This window comes from Furipterus horrens, unplaced genomic scaffold (assembly GCF_987537825.1).
Source record: "Furipterus horrens unplaced genomic scaffold, mFurHor1.1.pri manual_scaffold_9, whole genome shotgun sequence".
Taxonomy (NCBI): domain Eukaryota; kingdom Metazoa; phylum Chordata; class Mammalia; order Chiroptera; family Furipteridae; genus Furipterus; species Furipterus horrens.
The window spans coordinates 38037886-38062403 of record NW_028327179.1 but is presented as its reverse complement, the minus strand read 5'-3'; the positions used below and the strand labels follow the sequence as shown (position 1 = coordinate 38062403).

Below are 24518 nucleotides of genomic sequence, written 5' to 3'. Positions count from 1 at the left end.
AGTACCTAATATTTGCAAGGCAAACACTAGATACCAAGGCTATTTTGGTGAACAAGAAACAGTCCCTCCTACCATAGATCTTCTAGTCTAGTCAGTCTAGGGTTATCTTCCTCAGAATAGATCAAATTTACATTTCACTAATCTACATCCACTGTAAAATACACCTTATCTTTTAACCTAAGTTATTAGCTAAATAAAAAATAATTAAACTGACAAGAACAGATACTACACTTGATCTTAGCCAAAAGGCTGAGAAGTGACTGTGGAGGCTGGACAGGGGAGAACATGGGGGAGAAACTGAGACAACAGTAACTGAACAATAAAATTTTTAAAAATGAGAAAAAAAATAATGATATACATTTTTGAGAAAACAATTAATTAAATTCCAGAATTAAGACAAGCCGTTATGTCTTTTTTCCAACTGTTTAGTTTCATTTAAATAAGATAAATAAAATAAGATTAAAGTTGTAGACATTGTTATTACTGACTACACAAGAACACTCTACAACTCTTAATAATGTTATTAATACTGCCATTAATGGTCATATAAACAGGGAAAAATGCATAGTTTTTGGACTTCAAAGCTGATAGACTTTACCTTTATTAACCATTTAGCTAATCAATTATTATTATCACATAATTAAAACTTCAACTGCCTGTCATAACTCTTCTCACAGAAAACAAATGAAGGTAAAAAATGGCATCTAAGAGACACTGAACATCATACTGAATCTCAGCTCTTTGTCCACCCTCAGTGCTAGTGATGAGAGCACTTGACCACTATCTTTTTAAGCTCTTATTTGTGAAATTCTTAGAAAAGAAAAATAGTTTTTATCTCACTTTACAAAAATAAGTGAGGCAGGAAGACTTCAAAACAGTACTATAAAAGGCTAGTTTTTGCTAATGTTCTTACATTAAGGCAGTTTTTCCCTGTTGGCAGAAGGGAATCCTTGTTTGCTTTAATTGGGAAGATTGTATTTATCATAAAGAGGTGTTTTTCTTGTCAAAATATGCAAGGCAGCAATGTAGGCAGGTTGTGGGTACACGCACACACACAACCCACAACTATCTACCGTGTTCAGTGTATGGCTGAAAGATGATAAAGGAAGGTAACACTGTCTAAATTTTGATCATGGCAGACATTGCAATACTCCTATAAAGAGCCAATATGCATGAACATTGAGATGATATATTATTACTTCACTATAATTTACATATTTTACAAATTATGGGATCTGAGGCATGATTTGGTCATAGAATAAATTATGATATATAAACACTTAAAACTATCAAAATGAACAAAAGGAACTTTTTAGATTTTCTGGTACAAATCCTCCCAATACAGATCCCCCAGTTTCCTCAGCTGTGTGACCTTGAGCAACTTTTCTACAGTCACTCCCGGAAACTCTCCATCTAATAGACTTCCATGAACCGCCACCCTAGGACTCTCTACCTTATAAATAGACTCCTTCCAGTACCAAAACCAGAAGATTTTACTATGATTAAGCTAAGAAAAACCCACTATCCTTATATGAAGTGAAAAGAATAGCATTTTAAAAAATTCTACTTAGATGTCAAAAAATATAAGTTTTCGTTCCATCAGTCCTGTTTAGCCACATGAGGTAACTAACACACAAGCTGCCTTGTAACCTCTGAAGCAGCACAATAAATTCTTAAAGCCTGACCCTATCAATAACAATCTTTAATTTTTCATTAAGACTTGGAAATAAAGCTGTAGGCCACAGAGATGTAAATTTTAAGATCATATTTATGAATTCTTTGTCAGAGAAGGAAGAAAAATAATTTCACCACTCATTTTAAAAAATTAAATCAAGACAGGAGACATACAAAAGAATACATTAATATCAGTTCTGGCTAATGTTCTCTAATTCACTGTTGTCTGAAAGGAATATTTAGTGAAAGTATTGCCTCTATGTCTCTGAAAATGAATTCTCATCTCTAACAGCCTTTCCAATGAATGGGTAAGACTACCCATCTATCAGATAGGACTGTATAATCATCACCGTGCTCCCTAGAGAGAACTGATCAGCCAGAAGATGTCCCCCACCCACACTACGTTAAAAAAGCTAACATTCCAACTTAGTTTCTTGGCAGGAAAATTGATCGGCAAATTCTAACTAAGATAATTTTTACCTTTAAAAATAATATGAATGTATTTGACTGTGGCTTCTTAACTTCAATGTTTGTTGGGAGAGAAGACCAATTCCAGTTCATAGGGCATCAAAGACAAAAAGGTTTATAGAAAAAATACACCAGTGAAGGTCGGAGGAAGGAAACAGGTCAGAGTGCTTTGATGAGGTCACCAGTGGGGGCAAAACAATACATCTGTGAAGTCAGTTTTCTCTACTTCTAATTGTAACCCTAATTCTTGCCCTCCTGAACTCTTCCTCTTAGAAAGTGCCAGTCACCCTCTACTTCCTGGCAGTCCTTCTGCCCTTGATTCTGCAGTTTTCAGGGCTGAGTTCTTTCATCTCCTGATAAAATGCTCTTTTTCACAGCAGCTCTCTCAAGCATAGCTCCCATCAAACACTACAACTGATAAAAAGCCTGGTTTGGAACTGTTCTTTTAACAGTTTGTCTCATTTGTCCCTGCCTTTCGCCCACTGCTCTTGTGTTGCTGAGCAGATTTAACTTCAACGCTCTGCGCACCTGGGACTTGATGCACTGACATTTCAAACTAAGCCTATTGAGGACAAAATGTTTCTGTCCTTTTACGTATGAAATGAATTTTTACAACTCTGATTAGATCTCTGTGTTTCACCTACAGAAAAGAAACACTGAAATGGGTCTCTAATTTGAGGACACCAAAGATATTCCATCAACAAATATCCCAGTGTTTGGAGCTTTCTTAGGAGTTATGAGAGGATTACAGCTCCTCTCCTCTTGGGGAGAATAAAATAGGACTCTATTTTAAATTAATAATTCCCATAGTTGGAAAGATATCAATATTTTTCTAATTATGTTAAATAAGAAAGAATACTATATATATCCAGCCCCCACAATTTTCTAAGCACTTCTCATTGTTTATGATGATATAACTATAAATGTGCCCTAAATTCTGAATGTTGTTCTCTTACCTTTCAGGAAAATATACACAATTAAGAATAAAATCTCCCAGACATGAAAAAGCTGAAGGAGTTCGTCACCACCAGAACAGTATTACAAGAAATGTTAAAGGTGCTTTTTTAAGAAGAAAATAAATTTTAAATATGAATAAGAAATTATCGCAAAGAAAAAATTCTCACTGACAAAGGCAAACCCATTATAAAAGCAATGGATCAACCAACACTAAAGCTAGCACAAAGGTTAAAAGGCAAATGTAGGGAGATCATATGTAATTACAACAATAAATTAAGAGGTACCCATAAATGTACACAAACAAAAGAAGTAAAAAATAATGACAAAACATAAACACAGAGGGGTGGGCAAAAATGGTAGTAATTTTAGAATGTGTTCTAGCTTAAGCAACCATCAACTTAAAATTGACTGCTATAAACACAGCTTGGTATATATGAAGAACATGGTAACCACAAATCAACTCTACGAGATATACAAGAAAAAAAAAATATCCAAACATAACACTACAGAAAGCCACTGACATACATGAGAAAAGAGCAAGAGAATGAGAAAATGGAGAACTACAAAAATAATCAGAAAACAATAAAATTGCAATAACTACATAACTATTGATTCCTTTAAATGTAATGGATTAAAGGCTCCAATCAAAAGACAAATGGATAAGGACAATGTGGTACATAGAAAACTGACTATAACTCAGCCACAAAAAGGATGAAACTTTATCATTCACAACAGCATGGATGGACCTAGCAGGCGTTACGCTAAGTGAAATAAGTCATACAGAGAAAGGCAAATACCACATGATTTTATTTATATTTAGAATCTAAAATCAAATAAATGAACGAGCAAAACAAGAACGAGTTCATAGATACAGAGAAGAAAATGATGGCTGCCAGATGAGATGGGGGTTGAGGGTCTGGATGCAAAAGGTGAGGGGATTTAGAAGCACAAATTGACAGTTACAAAATAGTCACAGGGACGTAAAGTACAGCATGGGGAAGATAGTCAATGTGATAACTACATGTGCTGTTAGGTGGGTGCAAGACTTACCTGGGGGATCACTTCGTAAGTTATATAAATGTCTAACCATTATTCTTCACACCTGAAACTAATATATTTCATGTCAACTGTAATTTAAAATTTTTTATTAAAAATAAACAAATTAGAGAAAATGAATAAAATCTACAAAGAGGTTATTAACCAATTAAAATTACCTACAAAGCAATGTATCTGAGCCTTTAGATGACATGTTTTAAAAAATTCATTTACCTAGTTGGCATATTAATTTGCATAACATTTCTGTCATGAAGTAAATGCTAGGGGAGCATGGACACCTCAAGAAGGGGACTAACACTTGTCGGGCATACACTGTCGTGTATTCCAAAGAGGCAGGACAGCACAGGGGTTAAGAACATGGACCCAGGGTGTTAGACTGCCTGGTTTCAAATCCCAGTTCTGCCTTTGATCTATCTGTGTGAGGTTATAAAAGTACCTACCTCTCCGGTTTGCTAGGAAAAATAAATGAATTTGAGCGAATATGTACATGTAAAGCATTTGCAGTTGTGCCTTGCATATAGCAAGATTGGCTATTATAACTGTTCATTATTATCATTACCATTAAGTTGTATTATTATACAATTATGATTCCAGGCAGATAGATTGTATTTATCACCTCATTTAGGCCTCTCCAACACCTGTGAATGGCTGTCTCCAGGCCAAACCCTTGGTGTGACACAAAGGAGCCTATGAGATATGTCAGAATCTCTGCCCCCTCTCACATCCCGCTTGAAAGCCAACCATTGTAGATCTCACAGAACACCCAGGGCAACCCAGTGCTGCCCCGAAGCTGCACCTCTTTCCAGGTTTCCTATGCTTTCAGGGTTCACCTCAGAGATACTCAGAAAATTAACATGTATAACCCATTAAGTATGGCATTTAACCTCTAACCTCTAACTCAACTCAAAGTCATGACACGATTTTTCACATGAACCTGCTAGGGCACAGATAATCTTCCAGGGTTATTCAGTCTGAATTTCAAACTTACACCTGCTTCACTGTGAGCTCTCCTGACTCTTTCTGAGCAGAAGTCATCCCTCTTTCCTGAGTAAGAATATCCCAGGTGTTTATATCTATTATGTACTTTGCCCCTATACTATAAATAATTTATTTACTCATCTGATCCCTTATTAGAATGAAAGGTCCTAGAAAAGTGAAATCTTTTTTTTTTTCATTTATCTTTGGATTCCTGTTGTCAAGAATACAGGAATACTTAATAAATATTTGTTCAGTGAACAAATTAAAGCTCAATAAATAGCTGTGGACTAAGTAATTTTCCCAAGACATACAAGTCATTGCAGATTGGGGATTTAATCCCAGGTGTATACCACACCTGACCACCTACCATGGGAGGTCTTCAACTGGACACCAATGCAGTGATGCTGCAAGTGAACCTTGTAGAGCAGAGAAATTATATGAAAAGAGTTAAACCATAGTATAAATAACAACATGTAAAAATTTACTCAATTAGCTAGACATGTGTGTTTAAATCTATGTTTTCCAAAATTAATAACTGCAAAAATTAGCTAAAGAGGCCCAACTACACATCGGATAAAAAAAGTCCTATAATAGAATACATTTGGACCTGGCTGGGTAGCTCAATTGGTTAGAGTGGTGTCCTGATACACCAAGGTTGCAGGTTCCATTCCTGGTCAGGGCACATAAAGAATTCAATCAATGAGTACATAAATGGGTGAAATAACAAATCAATGTTCCCCTGTCTCTCTTCCTTTCTCTCTTCAAAATAAATAAATTAAAATTTAAAATAAATAAATAAAATACACTTGGGAAATCTGGGTAAAACAGAATGCAGTTAACACACACCCAATGTTCTATAAATGTTTATTAAGTTTCTCAGAGATTTCAGTTTGGAAATGTGCACTGCATTCCTCCATGAAGGAAATACAGCATCCACTGTTTTCCAGACTTACTGGTATTTTGCCACAGAAAACATGACACAGATTTTTTGTTTGAGATTATTCCATAGAACAGACTTAAGTGTGTAACATTTGATTGCCATTCAGTGCCAATGCGCTCAAGTTGTCCAATTGCATCTGCTGCTCTACAACTCCTAACACAGATGAGACAAAGTATGTATTGACTCCCTGGGAAAGAGCTTTGATCCCAAGAATTATATTTTTAAATATCCCACCCAAAAAGCTAAAACCACCTCTCTTTCCATGAAAATTCTTCCTCTTTCAATTCCAAACTAAAACCTAAAATCTGTTGATTCAAACTATCACCATTTACGCTTAGTCCTTAAGACCCTTTGAATGTGGGTTAAACAATAGGTTTGAGAGAAACGAAGAAAAAAGAAAAAAGCTTATATTCAAGAGTTTTTCCTAATCTGAACACAGCATTTTTTTTGATCCAAGAAAACCAAACACAAGGTTTATATAAATAATGAAGTACAAAAATAAACAATGTCCACAAACTTTGACTGATTTGATGCTAACGTGGAATTACAGAGATCTTAAATACACATCCCCAACAAGAAAATGTGTTAAAATTGTACTTGAAGTCATAGACTGAGAAATATTTAAAGGAGCAAGTTGTGGAAGATATATACTCCCAAAAGGAAGAGATCGCTTTTGTTTATTTCCCCCTCAATATTCTAGACTCGTCTGAAAATACGTAAGGAAACATGAAAAGGAATTCTCTCCCCACTCCTACCAGTCAGGTTTTTATTTCTAAGGTTTGGTTTGAAACAAAAAGTCCCTTTCTCCAGTGTGTGTGGGGGGAGACAGAGAAAGAGAGGGGTGGGAGGAAAGGGGAAAAGAGAGAGAAAGGGAGGGGGAAGAGAGAAAGAGAGAGAAACAATTTCAGAATGACTATTGTTTTGATGATGTAAGAATGTCAATGGGACTGTAGAGGATCAAGGAAAGAATTTAGAAACCCTTATGCAAGAGGGGAGAGACCCAACAGTGCAGAAGGGATGGAATTGGGACAGAGGTTCTATCCTGTTGTTCTGAAAAAGGACAAAGAGTGTTGTAGCTCAAGAATGGCATGCTACTCGCAAGCTGTCCCTAAGAGATGCCAAGGTTGCAAGTGGTGGGTGAAGCCCACAGAAATAAGAGTTAAGACCCGGGCTTGGAAGCAGCAGCAGAGTTCCTGGTAGGTAAGCCAGTAGCAGCACAGAGAAGGATAAATATGGAATCAACTTAGTGGCTGGCTCAGAGCAGCACTGCTGACGAGACTGAGGAGCCCGGCACAGCAAAGGGGACAGAAGGACAATAGGGACCAGGGTCAGTTGATAACCAGAGGTCTAGAAAGGTCCCATATCATAAGTAAGCTTCAAGCCCATATACACCCCAGAATTCTAGCACAACAAAAACTGATACCTGACTTTTCATTAACTGCACTAAGAGGGAAACTTCAGCCAAGTTTTATATAACTTTTTAAAAATAAAGATACAATATAAGTTGCCCATCAACTTTCTGAAAAATATTTAAATTGCTGCATGAACATTCCTATGATGCCTTTCCTAAGGAGAGGCCTTCTCTAATGTTTCTACCCAATTATATTTTGATGAATCTATAGCAATTTCAGCTAAGGCTGAATTCTGGGTTTGACTTCATTGAGAGACATTAGAATTTGGAGAAAGTATGTCCCATACAACCACTGCCCTAAATATTTTTCACTTAAAGTTGCCACATTCCATTTTTTAAAACTTTCTTTTATATGGCCCAACTGCTGAGCCATATAATCATGGCATAATTCCAGAGTCCGGCATAGCGGGGCCTCACCCACCATCCAAGGTCTTGGCATCTCTCAGGTGTGGTTTTCACATAGCACGCCATTCCTGAACAACAATACTTCACCCTCTTTTATCCTGGAAGCCCAAGAGTTTCTAATATTCCCTCTTGAAGATGTCCACCAACAGAGCTTTACGTCCCCATGTGGGACCCTAGAAGCTCCTCCAAGCTGTCATCTTCATGTGGTTATCTCACTCAGTGGGTAAGGGATGGGCTCTGGAATCAGACAGGTCTGTATTTAAATCCAAAATCTGTCACATTCCGACTTGGAGTTTTCTCATCAGTTACATGGAAACACTGAGAGTAGCTACCTAAGAGGATTGTTATGAGGGTACAACAGGATAATGTTATAAAGCTCTAGGCACAATGCTTAGCTCATTATCATTACATGAGAAATGGTAGCTATTATTAGCAACAGAAATCTAAGTCACTGAAGAAATGTTCAGTTATTACCATAACTGCCTTCCAGCAGGACCTTAATAACTAGTAATGTGGTAAGTGTCATCTGCCCTGGCTGGTTTAGCTCAGTGGATTGAGCGTCGGCCTGCGAGCTAAGTGTCGCTGGTTCGATCTTCCAGTCAGGGTACATCAGAGAAGGAAAACTCTGACTCCAAAAAACCTCCGCTGCCTTGCGGCATACCTCTTCAGGGGAAAGGCTAAGGGAGTAAACCCCGACAGAAAATCCGGAGCCGGAGTCCCTAAGGCGGTTTGACGTTGTAGTCAACACCGGCAACTCCTGCGGCGCACCTGAACCCAAGCTGTATTGACTCCGTCTTTCCCTTGGATCCTTCAGCTGCGAAGAGAGGGGGGGTCTGCTGCATGGGCAACAGCAGACCCTCCATATTACCCTGCCCAGGCTCTGTAGCTTCAGCGTCATCGCAAGATGTCGATTCAACACGGGAGGAGACAGATACCATGTCACTCCCGAGTCGGACTGCACAGCCATTCTCGGCGGTGCAGATAGACTCTTAAGAAGCTACACCATCGTCTCTCGAGACGGACGGCTGCCGACGGTAAGTGTCATGTTTAATGTTATGAATTAGCTGAGCTTCTAAGTTATTTAGATCTATTAAGTTTCTTGTGAGTTTTAAAATAACTTGCCTTTACTATACAATGAAAAAGTCACTTATCAGAGGCCACAGCTTCCAAAGCAATATAAGTTACATGCAGAACTACTTGCAAATTCAGATTTCAGACAACGGCCCATCCATCACATAAGTATAGTCATGTTTAGGGTTTAATTTTTAAAGTAATAACTAAAAGAAACTTAATTATTAGAGTTTTTAGAAAGATCTTTGCTGGACTGTCAAATTCATAATATTAACTATGAGAGATAAATAGTGAACAGTAAATAATGGGCAAAGAATGTCCCTGGCAACATTCAAATAGAAATAATGCCTATTCAGGCATCAATTGTGTAACAGATTTTTGAATACTTGGCCAATAAATTTAATCAGTGGTGTGCTAGTAAATTCCTAATAACCAGCTCCCAAGGGGATGGAGACCCCTGTTTTGTAGAGTTTGCCAATTTCCATGGTGTAAAATACCCCACCATGACCCATTTCAAACTAACACCAGGTCTCAAAAGCCAGTACCAACACATCACCTAGTTATGGAATAGTATTCATAATGGTTAGGTAGTTCACCTCAGTGGGGTAATTTATTGTACATGAGAACCAATGAATTAGCGCACAAGTAAAAAGCGAATATAGATAAATGTTATACAAGTTTCCTAGGAAGGTGACTGAAATCATTTTACAATGAGCTAATACCATAGGTATTATTCACAATCCTTCCTCACAGAGCTGATCCTCGCTCTGCACAAGTGCATACACCCCAGTCTTGTACCATCTTTTTCTAAACTGACCCTGTTATTCTCTTAAGAGTCTTGCCAGACTGAACTCTTCACCTGGATAGGGGTTCTCAGGCCCCCTCTCTATTCATTTAGTATCAGTCACCAAGAAATAATGGTTTTCTTCCCTAATTTTCTTCATAAGACTATTGCATATTTTCACCTCCCTTTTTTCAGTAAACCCACCACCCATGCTATTACTCCTCCAGCCAGGAACAGAGACACACTCTATGAACAGGAAGGAATTAACTATCATTTAGTCACTTGCTTATATGCTCTTTCTTTCGGGAACAGAAGAACTAAGCTTTTAAGAATATCGTTTGGAAGACTGTAGGAAAACCAATATAATCCCTTTTCTCACTTCCAGCTTTGAACTCCAGCCTATTCCTAGACAATTTCACTGCAGGAACCAGTGACTCACCAAATTAAAGGACTGAAAAAGTAGAGCTTAAAAGAGAAGATAAATATAACGACATATTTCTCTCTTAATTCATAATGTTGCACTTCCAACCTGCTTAACTGTTAAAAGACAAGCTATTGAGTATGACAGTCATCAATTCTACAATCTTTATATAGATTACAATAAAAAGGAAAATTACATTATTTCTACAGCTAAAAACAAGAAATACACTGCTAGATGAAAGAGCTCTGTGGATGGGTGTTGGTAAATATATTTAATGCGACTGAACTGTACATTTGAAAAATAGTTAAGATGATAAATTTTATAGTATGTGTATTTTACCAAAAATTTTAACTTTTTAGAAATTTAAATTAAAAACAGAAATCTATTAAAGAGATATTCTGCCACTCTACCCTCCAGAATTTCAAGTAAACAGTACATCATTTTTCCACATCCTTGCCAACAAATAAGTCAGAGGAAGACAAACATCATATGATTTCACTCATATGTGGAATCTAAAAAGCAAACAATGAATAAACAAAACAAAACAGAAACAGACTCATAGATACAGAGAACAAACTGATGGTTGCCAGAGGGGAGAGGTTGGGGGGATATGTAGAAAAGGTGCAGGGGATTAAGAGGCACAAATTTTCAGTTGTAAAATACATAAGCTCCAGAGATGTAACTAACATACAACACAGGGGATATAGTCAATAATATTGTAATAACTGTATGGTGATTACATCATAAGGTGTATAACTGTAGAATACTATGTTGTACACCTGAAACTAATACAGTATGGCATGTCAACTGTACTTTAATAAAAAAAAAAATAGAAAAGTCAGTACACCAGATTCTTTAAAATAAATAAATAAATAAATAAGACAACCTTTAACATTGCCTGATTTCAGACATAGGAGCACCAAGTGTTGAAAAAGGACGTCTTTGCTCTGCTAGACATTAATACTACATGTTCATTTTTTCAAAGAATCTCATATTCAGTATAATTAACTTCGTGGGCTAATCTGAAGGGGGAATGGTTTCATCAGGAAAACAAATGGTCAAAAAGTCACACATACTGCATTCTTTGCCTCTCACTGGGTCAGGCAGGCCAGAGCAGTCCACTGCAGAATTCGGAATGGCAACTCTCCACCTGGAGCCACTGCTATCACATTCTGTATATTCAAAGTGGTAATCTTTCTGCAAACAATTACAAAAACAAGCCTTTGTTAGAGCCAATTTTAAAGGGACATCTGTGCTTTCTCCATCACCCCCAAACCTGCCTCCAAGCCTGATTCTAAACTTTCCTCCCTGGTTCACGCTCCTTCTTTCGCCACTGGAGCCACACCAAGCAGTTTTTTAATCTAAAATGGATCATGCCAGGCACTGAGTAGGCACTGAGGATATGAAGAGGGACAGGACAGCCAATGCTTTCAAGTTGTGTCCACTGATCTTTAGTCTTACCCACCCCAAAAAGGTTTCAGCACATTTCCCTATTTGTTTTGCAGACTTTTAGAGCTCTAAATAATTGGTAGATAGGACTATAAGAGCAAAATATTACCAGGAAATGGAATGCTGTCACTGTTCCAAGTTTTTCAAAGAAAAAAAAAAAAAAAACATTCCCATTGATCTAATTCTCATTCTGTTTAAAATTTAACAGAGGTGTAATAATTGATTATCCAAATGTTAGTAAAAGACTACATTTTTTAAGCAGCTCCCCCAGGTTCAATACACATGCACCACAGCAGGCTGCCATCAATCACAGACTATAAAATAGACATTCATAATAGTTGTCAAATTAAGACAAACCCACTTGTCTCTGGCCTTTGACTGCTTTGAAATTTTCAGTGTTCTCCATTGGTCAGAGAACATTAAACATGAGATGCCTGAACTTAGAGGAATAAGGACAAAATGCCATTGGAACACTGGAAAGATGAGAGAAGTTCTAAGTCCTTCCCCAAATACTTTCAGTTCAATATCCTATTTATTCAGGTCAATATCTTGGATGTTACTATTCTGCTTCATTCATTCTCTTTGCCTCCCTTACAATATCAATGACAGGAAAAACCAGAAAAATCAAGTCGCATCATCATTCGGGAAATCAGGTGTGGGAGGCAAGAAGGTATCTAGGTGTGTGTGTCTGTCCACATGGCAAGAATACCAGTTAAGAAATGGGTTCTGAAATCAGAAAGGTCTGGGTCTGAATTCACATCCCATTGCTCCAAATACAAAATATATGACAATGGGCAAGTCACTTACTTCTCAAAGCATTTTCTTTTTTCATTAGTAAAATTAGAGTAATAATATTTACTATCCTATATAGTGGCTGTGGAAGTTAGTTAAGATAATGCATGTAAAATGTCAAGCATGTTAGGCTGCAGTGAGTTAGCATTTGATTAATGGTAGAATTATTATCCTTATTAATGACAACAGGGATAGAGAGGATGATGTAGAGAAAGAAGCTAGTTAGTGGTGGTAGGATAAGGCATAAATCACCTGGGTTTCTGTTTCCCCTGCTTCAATTTCTGCATATACATAAGATAAAATGAGAAGAATTGTAAATTAGAGAAGGTGGAGTTATTAGGCTGGAAGCAAAGGTCTTTATGCTACACTCATATCCTTCCCCCAAAATAAAATTTAATATATCCTTCAGGCAATCATCTCTGAATATTATTGTTCCCACTCAAATTTTTTATAAAGTTTGGCAAGAGATAATTTTAGATTATATCTTTTGATAAGTGCCTGGTTCTCCACTATGCTTTATTCTCAACTAGAGGCAAATATATATACCTAAAACAATCAATAGAAGTAGCCAAATGGGAAAGGCTTTCTAGAGGGAAGATGGGAGAAGGAAGTGAAGAAGAGAGGAAAGGAAGTAAGAAAGGGAGGAAAACAATAAAAGTTAACTGCATTTGACTACATACAAATATTGAACACAAAAGTCATCAACAGTCAAAAACTAAAGTAAAAAATAAATAACAAAACAGAAGTTAATTAAGAAGACTCAGTAAGGAAAAGGACAAATAATTATTTGAAAGTACAGTCAAAGAATGTTAAGTAATTCATTAAAAAAACAATATAAGTGGTCAATAAATAAATAAAAAACCTCAAACCTTGTTGAAGAAATAAAAATAATAATTTTCACCAACTTAGTACTACATTTAGAACATTTTTTTTTAATTCTCCAAGGTAACAGTGCAGTACAACGGGCCCTTGTGTGCTTCCAATGACAGCATGAAGCGGTACAGGCTTTCTGGAGAGCAGTGTGTCAATGTGAATCGAGAGCTTTAACGTGTTCAAAATTTTGAACCCCAAAACTCACTTCTAGCATCTAATTTAAGGGGAAAAATGTTTAATGTGGTCAGTGATTTATGTGCAAAACTGCTCATCATAACTTTGGAATAGTTAGGGAGAGCATACTTAATAGTTGAGCATTAAGGAGTCTTATATTTACATCATCTATCTGGCATTTTTCTTATGTGTTTACAGCATTAAATACCTATAACAATTATGTAAGGAAAAGCTGTTTATATAATTTCCACAGTTCAACTGAAACTGAAACTGGGTAAGTAATGTACCCAGAGATATCCAGCCAGTAAGGAACATAGCTGAGAGCAAGAAGTCAAATCGTCTGCTTATTTACAAGCATTTTCAATTTACATAATGCCATTATGCTTAAAATACAAGGCGAGTGTTTTAAAATAGAAGGAGTGGTAAAAAGTTTCTAATATAAAAGCCCGATAGCCACAGAAATTTAACAGTAATCATAAAGCTATCTCATATTCAAGGAGAATATAAGAATACACAGATAAAGAAAATTATTTGATTCCTCTCCATGTCTGCATTAGGTTTCTGTGGCTGCTGCAACTAATTGCTGCACATTTAGCCCCTTAAGAGGATAAAAATTTATCCTTCCACAGTTCTGGAGGCAAGAAGTCCAAAACCAGTATCGCTGGGCCACAATCAAGGTGTCAGCCAGGCTGCCCTCCCTCCACAGGCTGTAGGGTGAATATGCTCTGTGCCTCCTCCAGCTTCTGAAGACTGCGGGCTTTTATTGGCTTCTGGATGCGTTGCTCTGCTCTCCACCTCTGGTGACAATGCCTTCTCTTCTGTCTTATTTCCCTCTGCCTCATTCTTACAGGGACACTTTGTTGGCATTTAGGGCTCATTTAGATGACAAAGAATAATTTCTCCATCTCATGATCCGTAACTTGGTCACTACCTCAAAGTCTTTCTTTTCTCCATAAAAGATAATAATTAGGTTTCAGGAATGAGCACATGCATACTATTTTGAGGGGAGGGCATTATTCAGCTTACCACAGTCCACCTTCCGGACCCAAAGATGCATGTTCTTCCCACATTCAAAACACATTCACCATAACCCAACATCCCCTCGGCCTCAACCCATTCAGCATCCACTCAAAATCCAAAACCTCATCTACATCTCATCAGCTTAAAAGCCCCAACTCGAATCATCTGAATCCCATATGGGGAAAATTCTGATCACCATCCATACTGAGGCAAAATTTCTCTCGATTTGTGGACCCACATGTGTTACCTGCTTCCAAAATACAATGGTTTGGGACATTAATAACAACACAGGCTTTTTCTAATGTTCACCTCACTTTTTCCTGAGTCCTCACTGGCAGAATCTCTAACATCCATATTTCTACCAACAGTCTGTTCTGGGCAATCCAAACTGTTTCTATTATGTGCTTTAAAATTCTTCCAGCTTCTGTTCATTAACCAATTCTAAAGACACCTTCACTTTTAGGTATTTGTTACAGCAACTTCCCACTTCCAGGTCATAAAATCTGGACTAGTTTTCCCATAGCTGCTGTAACAAATTACCACAAATTTAGCAGCTTAAAAGAACAGAAATGTATTTTTGCACAATTCTGGATGCCAGAAGTCCAAAGTCAGTACCACTGAGGTATGAGCCAGGCCATGCTCCCTCTGGAGGCTCTAGAGGAGAATCCATTCCTTGTCTCTTCCAGCTTCTGGTGGCTACCAGCATTTGTTGGTTTGTGGCTGCATCATTCTACTCTGCCTCTGTGAACATACTGCCTTCTTTCTCTTCCCCTTGTGATTGCATTTAGGGGTCACCCAGATAATCTCCTATCTCAAGTTTCTTATTCATGTTCTCAAAGCCCTGTTTGGTTTAATAAGGTAACATTCCCAGGTTCCAGGGATTAGAACTTGAATATCTGGAGGAGGTGTTAAGGGAGACATTATTCAACCTACCACAATCTGCTATTGTAGAATAGCCTTGACCATCATGCACTTGCATAATTTCTCTTGTTCTCAGTAATTTGTCTTAGGAAGTCTTTTCTCTTTCCATATCCCACTGAGAAGATCCTGGCCCTCATATGTAAAATTCAGGTAATTGGTTATCATCCTTGCAAAATAATGATGCTGAGAAATCTGATATGAATTTCAAATGAAGCAAGGCCTCTGAATAAAATAGGTGAGCTCAAGAAATCTCTTCACTTCTGCCTCTGTGATATTCAGGTTGCCAGTTATGAGATGAGAACAGCAACAAGAACACAGAAAAGGTACAGTATTGTGTTTTCTGATTTAATGATGGATGTTATATGCCAATTCACTTTCCTAAAATTCTTTATCCTATCTAGCTCTTCTAGATTACCCTTGAATTCTAAAGGGCCACATATATCGTTAAGTCACAAACTTCTTAGGATTTCAGCATGAAGCTTTAATGGGTTTATTTATAATTATAAAATGCTTAAATTCAAATCTATTTTATGCATAAAGCAGTACTTGGGGTCAGGGATTTAGAATGTAGTCCAAGCCAATTAGATTTTATCTTTAACTAAATAATAGCTTATTTCATTTGGGCTGGTAACAAATAATATTTTTTTGAAATCTGTTTCTGAAAGCAACCCTTCAGTCCATAGCAAAAATTTCAGAAATAGTGTGATACGGTAAAATTACTAAACATAAAATATATGCACCAAATATATTCTGAGTGGCATTCAAGGTACTGAATAGAGACAATTACAGCATTTAAGTTTTCAGATTTACAAATAACACCCCAAAGTTCTAGCCACAGACCCAAGTAAAAGTTGAGCACTTAAAATGATCCCTTGAAAATGAGAATTTTCTGAGTAGTAAGGAGTAATTAAAGAACAAAGGTAAAAAAAAATGTTCTCATACAAATATAAAATTAATATATTTCAAAGAGTTTATTTAAGTTGTTAATTAGCAAGTCAGTCAGTAAGAAGGTACCACCAGTTCAAAGGGGATTTCAAAGAACACACATAAGCAGATAATCCAGAAGTGAATGAATTAACTCAGAGATGCAGAACTGGTAAATATCCAGAGCAGAATAACTGATGGTATTCCAAAGGATAACATGCCTTTTCATTTCTATGGACAAGAATCATTTGGATTCTTACTGGTTTCTTACAACTCACAATGTTCTAAAATAGTTCAAAGATAAGGAAAGATGCAGGCTCCTATAGAAACTGAAAATTCAGAAAGCTGCACTAAACAGGATACCCAATAATCTTTACTGCCTATTTCAATGTGTTTCAAATTTTTCCTGCCAAGGAGGGAAATTCTTGACACTTTTCCCCATATTTAAGGGCTTCAGACAGTTTATAACCTAACATATTGATATGAATCAGAGCACACTCTAAACCAAAGAATGTCCACTCACAAGCCCACTCTCCAAATTATAAACTGGAGGAAGTGGTCGGCCCTACCCCACTCAAAATATGGCAGTTATTTAGACACATGTGCAAACCACAGAAAGCTAGGGCATAAAGACACTGTCCCAAGTAACAAAATGATGGAATTCCCTGAGAACTCTACACTGTAAATATGTGGGAACCAGGAAACAACCAAAAGAGTAATAGAGAGTATTTATTACTCATCACCAAACACTTACGGGTAGACTATCCCTCAACAGAAATCATGGTACACCACACACAAACACACCACATAAACACACTCACATGCTCACATGTGAACCAATAAAGGTATAGGCACGAATTCTCAAGTAACAGAAACTCAAATTGTGTTATCTTTCACCTAAAACACAAAATGTCAGGATACACCCAAATAAATGCTGGATGCTCACAGTACCCCTGGACAAAAACTCTCTCCCCAATGAATCCTTGACTTTTGGGCTTCCTTGTTCCTCTTTGCATCACCCAGTTTTAGCAAGAAACCTGTCATGTCAGTTAAGCAGAATTCCCACTTAGTTCTGATGTTTCCTCCTAGTAATTTTCCATCCACTGACCTTCACCCTGCTCCTTGCCTATAAATCCCCACTTGTCCATGAAATATAAAGCAGTCCCTCTCTATATCGCAGTTCACTTATATCGCCTCACTGTATCGTGGGTTTTTTTTTAAATATTATATTTAATTATTTATCGCGGATTTTTCGCTATATCATAGGATTTTGTGGTACTGTATACATATGTTTCTCAAGTTACATAGGTTTAAGAGTGTAGAATATGTTTAAGAACATAAGTAGTGTTTATAAAAGTGTAGAAAAGGTTAATAAGGGACTGAGAACAGTTTATAAGTGTGTGGGAAGCATTTATAAAGCCTTAAAATATACATAAATATTAAAATCAATGTAAGGTTCCTACTTCACAGATTTTAACCTATCGCAGGGGGTCTAGAATGTAATACCCGTGATAAGTGAGGGAATACTGTAGTAAGTGAGCCCTGCTCTGTACTGAGATCTTTTCCCCTATCACAATAGTTCCTAAATAGAATCTTTTTACCAGTTGAACTACTGACCAGCTCTGATTTTCTCTGAAACCCCCAAACACAAAGGTCATTTACACTATGAAAGCCTCATGGTACTCAGAAAACCTGGGGTATCATTATCATCTCCCAATTATGACAACGTTATAGTCTAACTACATATAAACTAGAAATGTTTCAAATGAATCACATATATATAAATATGCATATACATATATATATATCTTGACATTATATTGACAATACACATTATTTTATATTGACATTAATATACAATATATAATTATTTATGCAAATAGCAATACATAGTTTTATATATTAGATTACTACATGTTATTCTTTACTACATGGCACGTAATTATTAAACAAGCACTATGACCTAAATACAATGGGGGAAATTTAAAATAAACATAACACATAGTCCCTGCACTCAAAACGTTTATGATCTTGTTGCAGTAGATAGGAAACAAACACACATCCACACACACAACATATAATTTTATAAGGAACTATAAAGATTAAGGTCTCCAATGTAAAACAGTGTTATCACAATCAGTGTGCAAGTAAAAACTATCTGGGGAAAATTACCACTAAAAATTCCTTAAACTCTCCCATAAAATACAATGTTGTACCACTTCTCAATAGACTCATCACAGCCAATTTTTTCCTTAAGCCTCTGGCAGATACCAATTACTTAGCACCCAAATGGCTTGCATTTTAGAGGCAATGTTTTCTAGAAAACTAACGTAAAATGTGCATGATGTGACTTCCTATCATATGACTTCAAAGTCAGAAGAACTGCTGTGTGCTGGAACTTCCCTGAAAGGCAGGCAGTGCTTGTAACTGTTCTAGTGCTTACCAGTTCATTCGTAAATAGCAGGTTTGATAGGATGCGATAAACAGTGGGATCGTGCCTGGAGATAATGTGCCTACAGATACGCAGTGAAATACATTAGCTTAAGGATGGACAGAGAGGTGAGTGAGTGAGCTAATGAAAAAACAAACAAACAAAGCTGCCTGGTCTTCTGTACTCAGATTTGTTCATGGCAGGGGCCCACCAATGGAAAAATCAGCCCCCTGGTGCTCCCTGCCTATCCTCTTCAGTCAATTAAGAGTTGACCAGAGTTCATTGTAAAGACCCAGTAGATGACTACAAATTCTAATACAGAATCAAAAGCAGTAGAGGTGGGAGACGACCGCTGGTTTCAATAAAGAAAAAACTGCTGATACCTAAGAGAATACACATAGAGGGAAGAGGCAAAAAGAAGCCAGTGTAATTTCTTTCCTTAATATAAGGCTCCTTCTCTTTGAATATTTATATAAAACGTTGAGAACAGTATAGTCTTGTATATGATGAGACTGCAATTGCTCTGGGTAAAGGCCCTCAAATTTAAGTGCTCAGCAAAGTGCTGGCACCCTTATTTAAGAAAGCGAGACAGCAAGCAGGAAGAAGGTAGAGAACCTGAGACTGTAGTGCATGGCACAAATACTTCAACTTTAATTCCAGTGAGTAAGTATACTCACCCTACTATGTGGGAAGGTCAAAAGAATGAGAATACTTAATACAGGCACACATGCGACTTAAAATAAAATCTTCCTTAGCCTACATATCAAGCACATGAGCACAGTAGCACTGTGCAGAATTATTTATATTCAGATTTTTCTTTTATAAAAGGAACCTGAAGTTACCATGGGAACCTAGGGCTAAGTAATAAGTATCTGTTCTATTTATGACACATACTTCATTTGTAGACACTGCTGCTTTTTAGAAATTATTTTGAAAAAGTTCATGTTTTAAACCTAAGTTCCATGTCTGTCTTCATAAACAACATCTTAGAGGTACTCAATTCAATTCATGAATCAGAATATACATTTACTGAGCACCTCCCATATGCCACTGCGTAGATGCTGGGGATACCAAAGTGAATAAAAGAACCCTGCTCTTGTGGGACTTGCCTTTTAGTGGGAATGAAAGTGCACAGGGTTTCTGGGAAAGACCCAGCTGAGACCATTTTTCTATGACTCTCAACACAGGTTTGTGAAGGGGCAACCAATGAAATGGGAACAACAGACCCGGATCTCAGTCTCACCTCTGCCAGGGCTAAACTGAAGACCCTGAGCAACTCAACTAACTCTCTGCATCTCAGGTTCCTCTTAATCTTTAAGAGAAAACTCTATGCTTGTGGTATTATAGACTGTATCTCATAGTTCCACAGTTCTTGATTAAGGGAAACCAACCACCTCCTGTTCTAACTGTCATGCACTATCAGAGAATGTTTCATAAAGAGAGCATTCTAAAAAGAAGTCCTCCCATGAGAAATGAAAGTGATTTTTCTCAAGAGACCTGCTGCTAGACAATCTATAATAATATCAATATTAAAAATATTAATTTGAAAACTTTCATAGAAGAGACTGAGGAAAATGTATGCTCTTGTATAAAAACATCCTAAACACATGCAATCATTATTTTATTGTCTAGTAACATTTAAACCTGCTGAATTAAATATGTTTATCTCTGCTTCCTCCAACCTACAAGAGTGAAGTTTCTAATGGGAGTGGAGAGTAAAGGAATAAAAGTACTATAAGAAGACAAAAATGGAGAGAGTAGAAATGAAAATGATAATAGATGCAAGGTGTCAACAAATTTTGGAAGATGGAAAGCATAAGGGGAGCTTTATTGACTTATCAAAGCAAGAAAATCTGAATACTAAGGTCTACATAGGTAGATGATAATAAGAAAGCTGATTTGAGCTGCAGAAACTCTCAAAATTAAAAGTACCAAATATCTCAGAAAACAAACAAAAAGCTACAAACAGAAAGACTAGTTGAAAATGTGTTTGAGAGTGTAGACCCCTCCAATTCCCTTTCACATGATGGTAAAAGACAAGAATTATTTCCTCCAGCAAAATAGAAATAGGGAGGTTACAGATTTGGGGATATCAAGCACAGCAAATAGAAGAAAAGGACCTTACTGAAAACAGAGGACAGGTAAACAGGTATGTCCTGATTGATGAAATGCACCTCAGGGACACTTCACTACTCAGACAGAAACCTAAGTCCAACTAACCCCAATACTGCTGCCCTTTCCACTTAACCCACAGCCCCCAGAGTCTAGCAGAGCCACTTCCTGCTCTCCCAAAGGAGCCTTCGGTGAATGTCACACCTCATGTTAGGACTGTTACCCAGATTCTCAGCTGATTCTTACATCTGCTTACCCTAGAATTGAGATTAGCTGTAATGTAACTTTAATCCACAATAGAATAATTATTTTATTATTAATAATAACACTAACACCCTAGCCAGTTAGCTCAGTTGGTTAGAACATTGTCCCAACACACCAAGGTTGTGGGTTTGATCAATGAATGCATAGATAAGTAGAACAACAAATCGATGTCTGTCTGTCTGCCTCTTTCCCCTTTCTCTCTAAAATCAATAAATAAAAATTTTTAAATAGCACTAACATTTGCAGAACCCAATAAGCTTTCCAAAAAAATTTTCATACATCATTTTGCTTGAGTTGACCCACAGCATAGCCCTGCATAGTAGGCAAACGTCTTCCTCCATCCTCAGGGCCCCCACCCTGTTTTAATCACCATCTTCTGCTGCCTAATGACAACCACCAACAGCCTAGCTGGTGAGCCTCTTATGCTCTTGCCCACATTTGTGACAATGCAGCCAGCTGTAATTATGTCATCCCTGACAAAACCCTGTAGCAACATCCAGTTGACCTGAGGATAAAGTCCATAATCTAAGCATAGCATAAAAGGCCCTTCTGATTCAATCTCAATCTGCTTCTCCTTCATGTAAGAACTATTGGAACAATATTGCTTACTCTTTCTGGCTGCCAGGCCCTGACTTATCCTCTGTCTGGAAGCTATCTCTGCTTATAACTTGTAACAGTAAAAGAAAATCTGTATAATAGTCAAGCACTATATAGCAGGTTCTCCTTCAGGCCATCCCTGACATTGGCAGGGCAAGGGCAAGAGTGTAAATTGAGGTGCCCCATCCCCCTCTATACCTAGCTTACCCCTTAAACAGCCTCCTCACATACAAGAGGTGGTGCCAGCTGCACATCCAAGGTCTGTCAGTGTCCCTTCCACAATAACACAGTCTACAATCAGGAAGGTGGACCTGGAAAAGCCCAGAAAGGCCCAGGAAGCAGACCTGGACCTTTTAAGAATGTAATTCCCAAGCCATGTTACCTGGAGTGTGGTGTGGGAGAGGGGGACATGACATCCAGGTGGGCACACCTTGGCCCACAGAGTGGAAGACAGGAGGATGAACACAGCTGGAGAAGGACCAGAGCAGGGCCCTCTACAGCAGACCCAAGGCAGGGCTGTGAAGATAGTACAGATCTGTACTACATAACAACATCTAAACTAAAGTACAGCAAAAGACATTACCACTTCATAAGGAACTTCCTATGAGAAGGTAGGAGGTAACACAGGTGAGAAGATGTGGAGCTTAAATGCTGTACAAGTGGCAGATATGACGATTCTGCTATGAAGTGGACAACGAAAAGTGGGAATAATCCAATGGGGAAAAAAGAACAAGAATTCTGCTGACAATGTACTTTGCTGACTTCAATATTTGGCTCAGGAAAGGGCAAACTCTGTATCTGAATCCAGCTAAGCCACTGGCAGAGTTCAGACAGAAAAGATTTACAAAAATACAATTTAAATTCAAAAGCTAATAATTGTCAATGCTGCCACTTCAAATTGAGCTTTACTGTCTACAGAAATAGCACAGGTGATAAGTGGCTCTGAATGCTTTGATGTCCAAATCATGTTTTTGCTTGTTAGATCCTGGGAGCTAATGATAAAGCTTAAAATCTTATAAGCAGAAATCAGAATAAAAACTGAAGCTTCCCCACCCCGTTGCCCATGTCCATGGGTCCTTTATACATGTTCCTTGACTAGCTTCTTCCCTTTCTTTCCCTGCTTATCTCCCCTCCCCCTGCCCCTAGTCACTGTCAGTGTGTTCCTTGTGTCCATGCTTCTGGTTCTATTTTGCTCATTTGTTTGTTTTGTTCATTAGGTTCCTGTATTAGGTGACATCATATGATATTTGTCTTTCGCTGCCTGGCTTATTTCACTAAGCATAAAACTCTCCAGGTCCAGGATGAATTTTCTTTCTTCAGCTTCCTCTTGATTCATATTTTTAAAAGCAATATGCAACATAGTTACTCCAAACAAGAAAATAAAACATTTCTATCTTCATAAAATATAATACACTTCTCTGCACCTAGGTATGAATTCAAACAAAAAAAATAAAAGCCACACTGGTTCAAAATTATGAAGCCATATGCTTTACTCCTCCCTGCAATACTATGGGCATCTTTTCTTTGTAGAAAATATAAATATTTTCTCAGTGCTCTCTCAGAGCCTTTTCATGATCTAGTTCAGAAACATTAAGTGGACAGATTATTCATAGACCAGGAAAAAAAATGAGTGAACTTGATTCAACTCCCAGCACCACCGTTTTTCCAGCTTGTGTGCCTTAGGAAAACCACCTGACACCTATGAGCCTCAATTTTCTTGCCTATCAAAGTCATAAAATTATACTAATTTCTCTTCTTATCTTGTAGGACTATAAGAGTAAATTAACTGAAATCACTATACAAATATGAGATGATCACTTAGACACAAGATATGGTCATATTTAGGTCTGTTTCCCAGGAAAATACTATTGGGTTATTACATTTCAGGCCAAATCCTTACTATGCACTAGAAAATACAGACTAGAACCTCTTTAGCTAATTGCAGTTTACAAAGAGGTTTCACTTAAACTTTCTGGTTTGATCTTCATGGCAACAATGTGTGGGAGGTAGTTAGTACCTCATTTCCTCAATTCTAAGATGCAACCTTGAAGATCTCTGAAATTCATAGGGAAAGAAATTTGCCACCAGCTGTGCAGAATGATATAATAGTCCCAGCCTGTGCCTGTGAAAACTTAACAATAGGTCAATTATCCATTAATTTGATTATCATTTGAGTTATTTGTATCCCAAGAGTTGAATTTTAGCTTTATTTGTTGCTTACAACATCTAAAAAAAAAAAACTTACACAATACAATGATGTGGCACAGAAACCAAAAATGAATGTGTACAAAAGGCCACCTCTTCCACAAGAGGTAACACAATGACAGCAGACAAGTCCAAGTTCCCTAAGAACAGCTCACAGGAGTGGAAAAGCTATAAGAGAACTACTTCAGGTATCTTGAAGAACTGTCATTCAGACACTATCTGCCAAACACTTCTTAGGAACTCCAGACAGAGGGTGTTTAATTACAAGTGACAAAACCATGAAGATAATCTAGTAGAAAAAAATAGTTTAGGGGTATTCATAAGACAAGACTCAAATCACTTACATTAGAAAATATGTTTTTAAAAATATATAAATAATAGGAAATGTAACTATGTGACACTCTAAGACTAACTGATTCAGTATATGTAGTTGACCCTTGAACAACACAGGTTGGAACTGCACCAGTACAGTTACCCATGGATCTTTTTCAATAAATATACAGTTGGCCTTTCATATCCCCCCATTTTCCCACCTGCAGATTCAACCAGTAGAAGATGGAAAATAGTATTTCCTATCAATGGCTGGGAATC

The 24518-nt window shown here is 37.3% G+C and overlaps 1 protein-coding gene and 1 pseudogene across 1 annotated transcript in view; both read right to left on the bottom strand.

Moving 5' to 3' along the window:
• ELAPOR2 (endosome-lysosome associated apoptosis and autophagy regulator family member 2) overlaps nt 1-24518 on the bottom strand; it is a 190891-nt gene that overhangs the window by 89235 nt on the left and 77138 nt on the right. Inside the window, exon 2 of the mRNA XM_090287277.1 lies at nt 11242-11362. Within this exon, the coding sequence (XP_090143403.1) occupies nt 11242-11362 (121 nt within the window). The remainder of the gene's footprint in view (nt 1-11241; nt 11363-24518) is intronic.
• Nucleotides 154-261, bottom strand: LOC150001625 (U2 spliceosomal RNA; annotated as a pseudogene).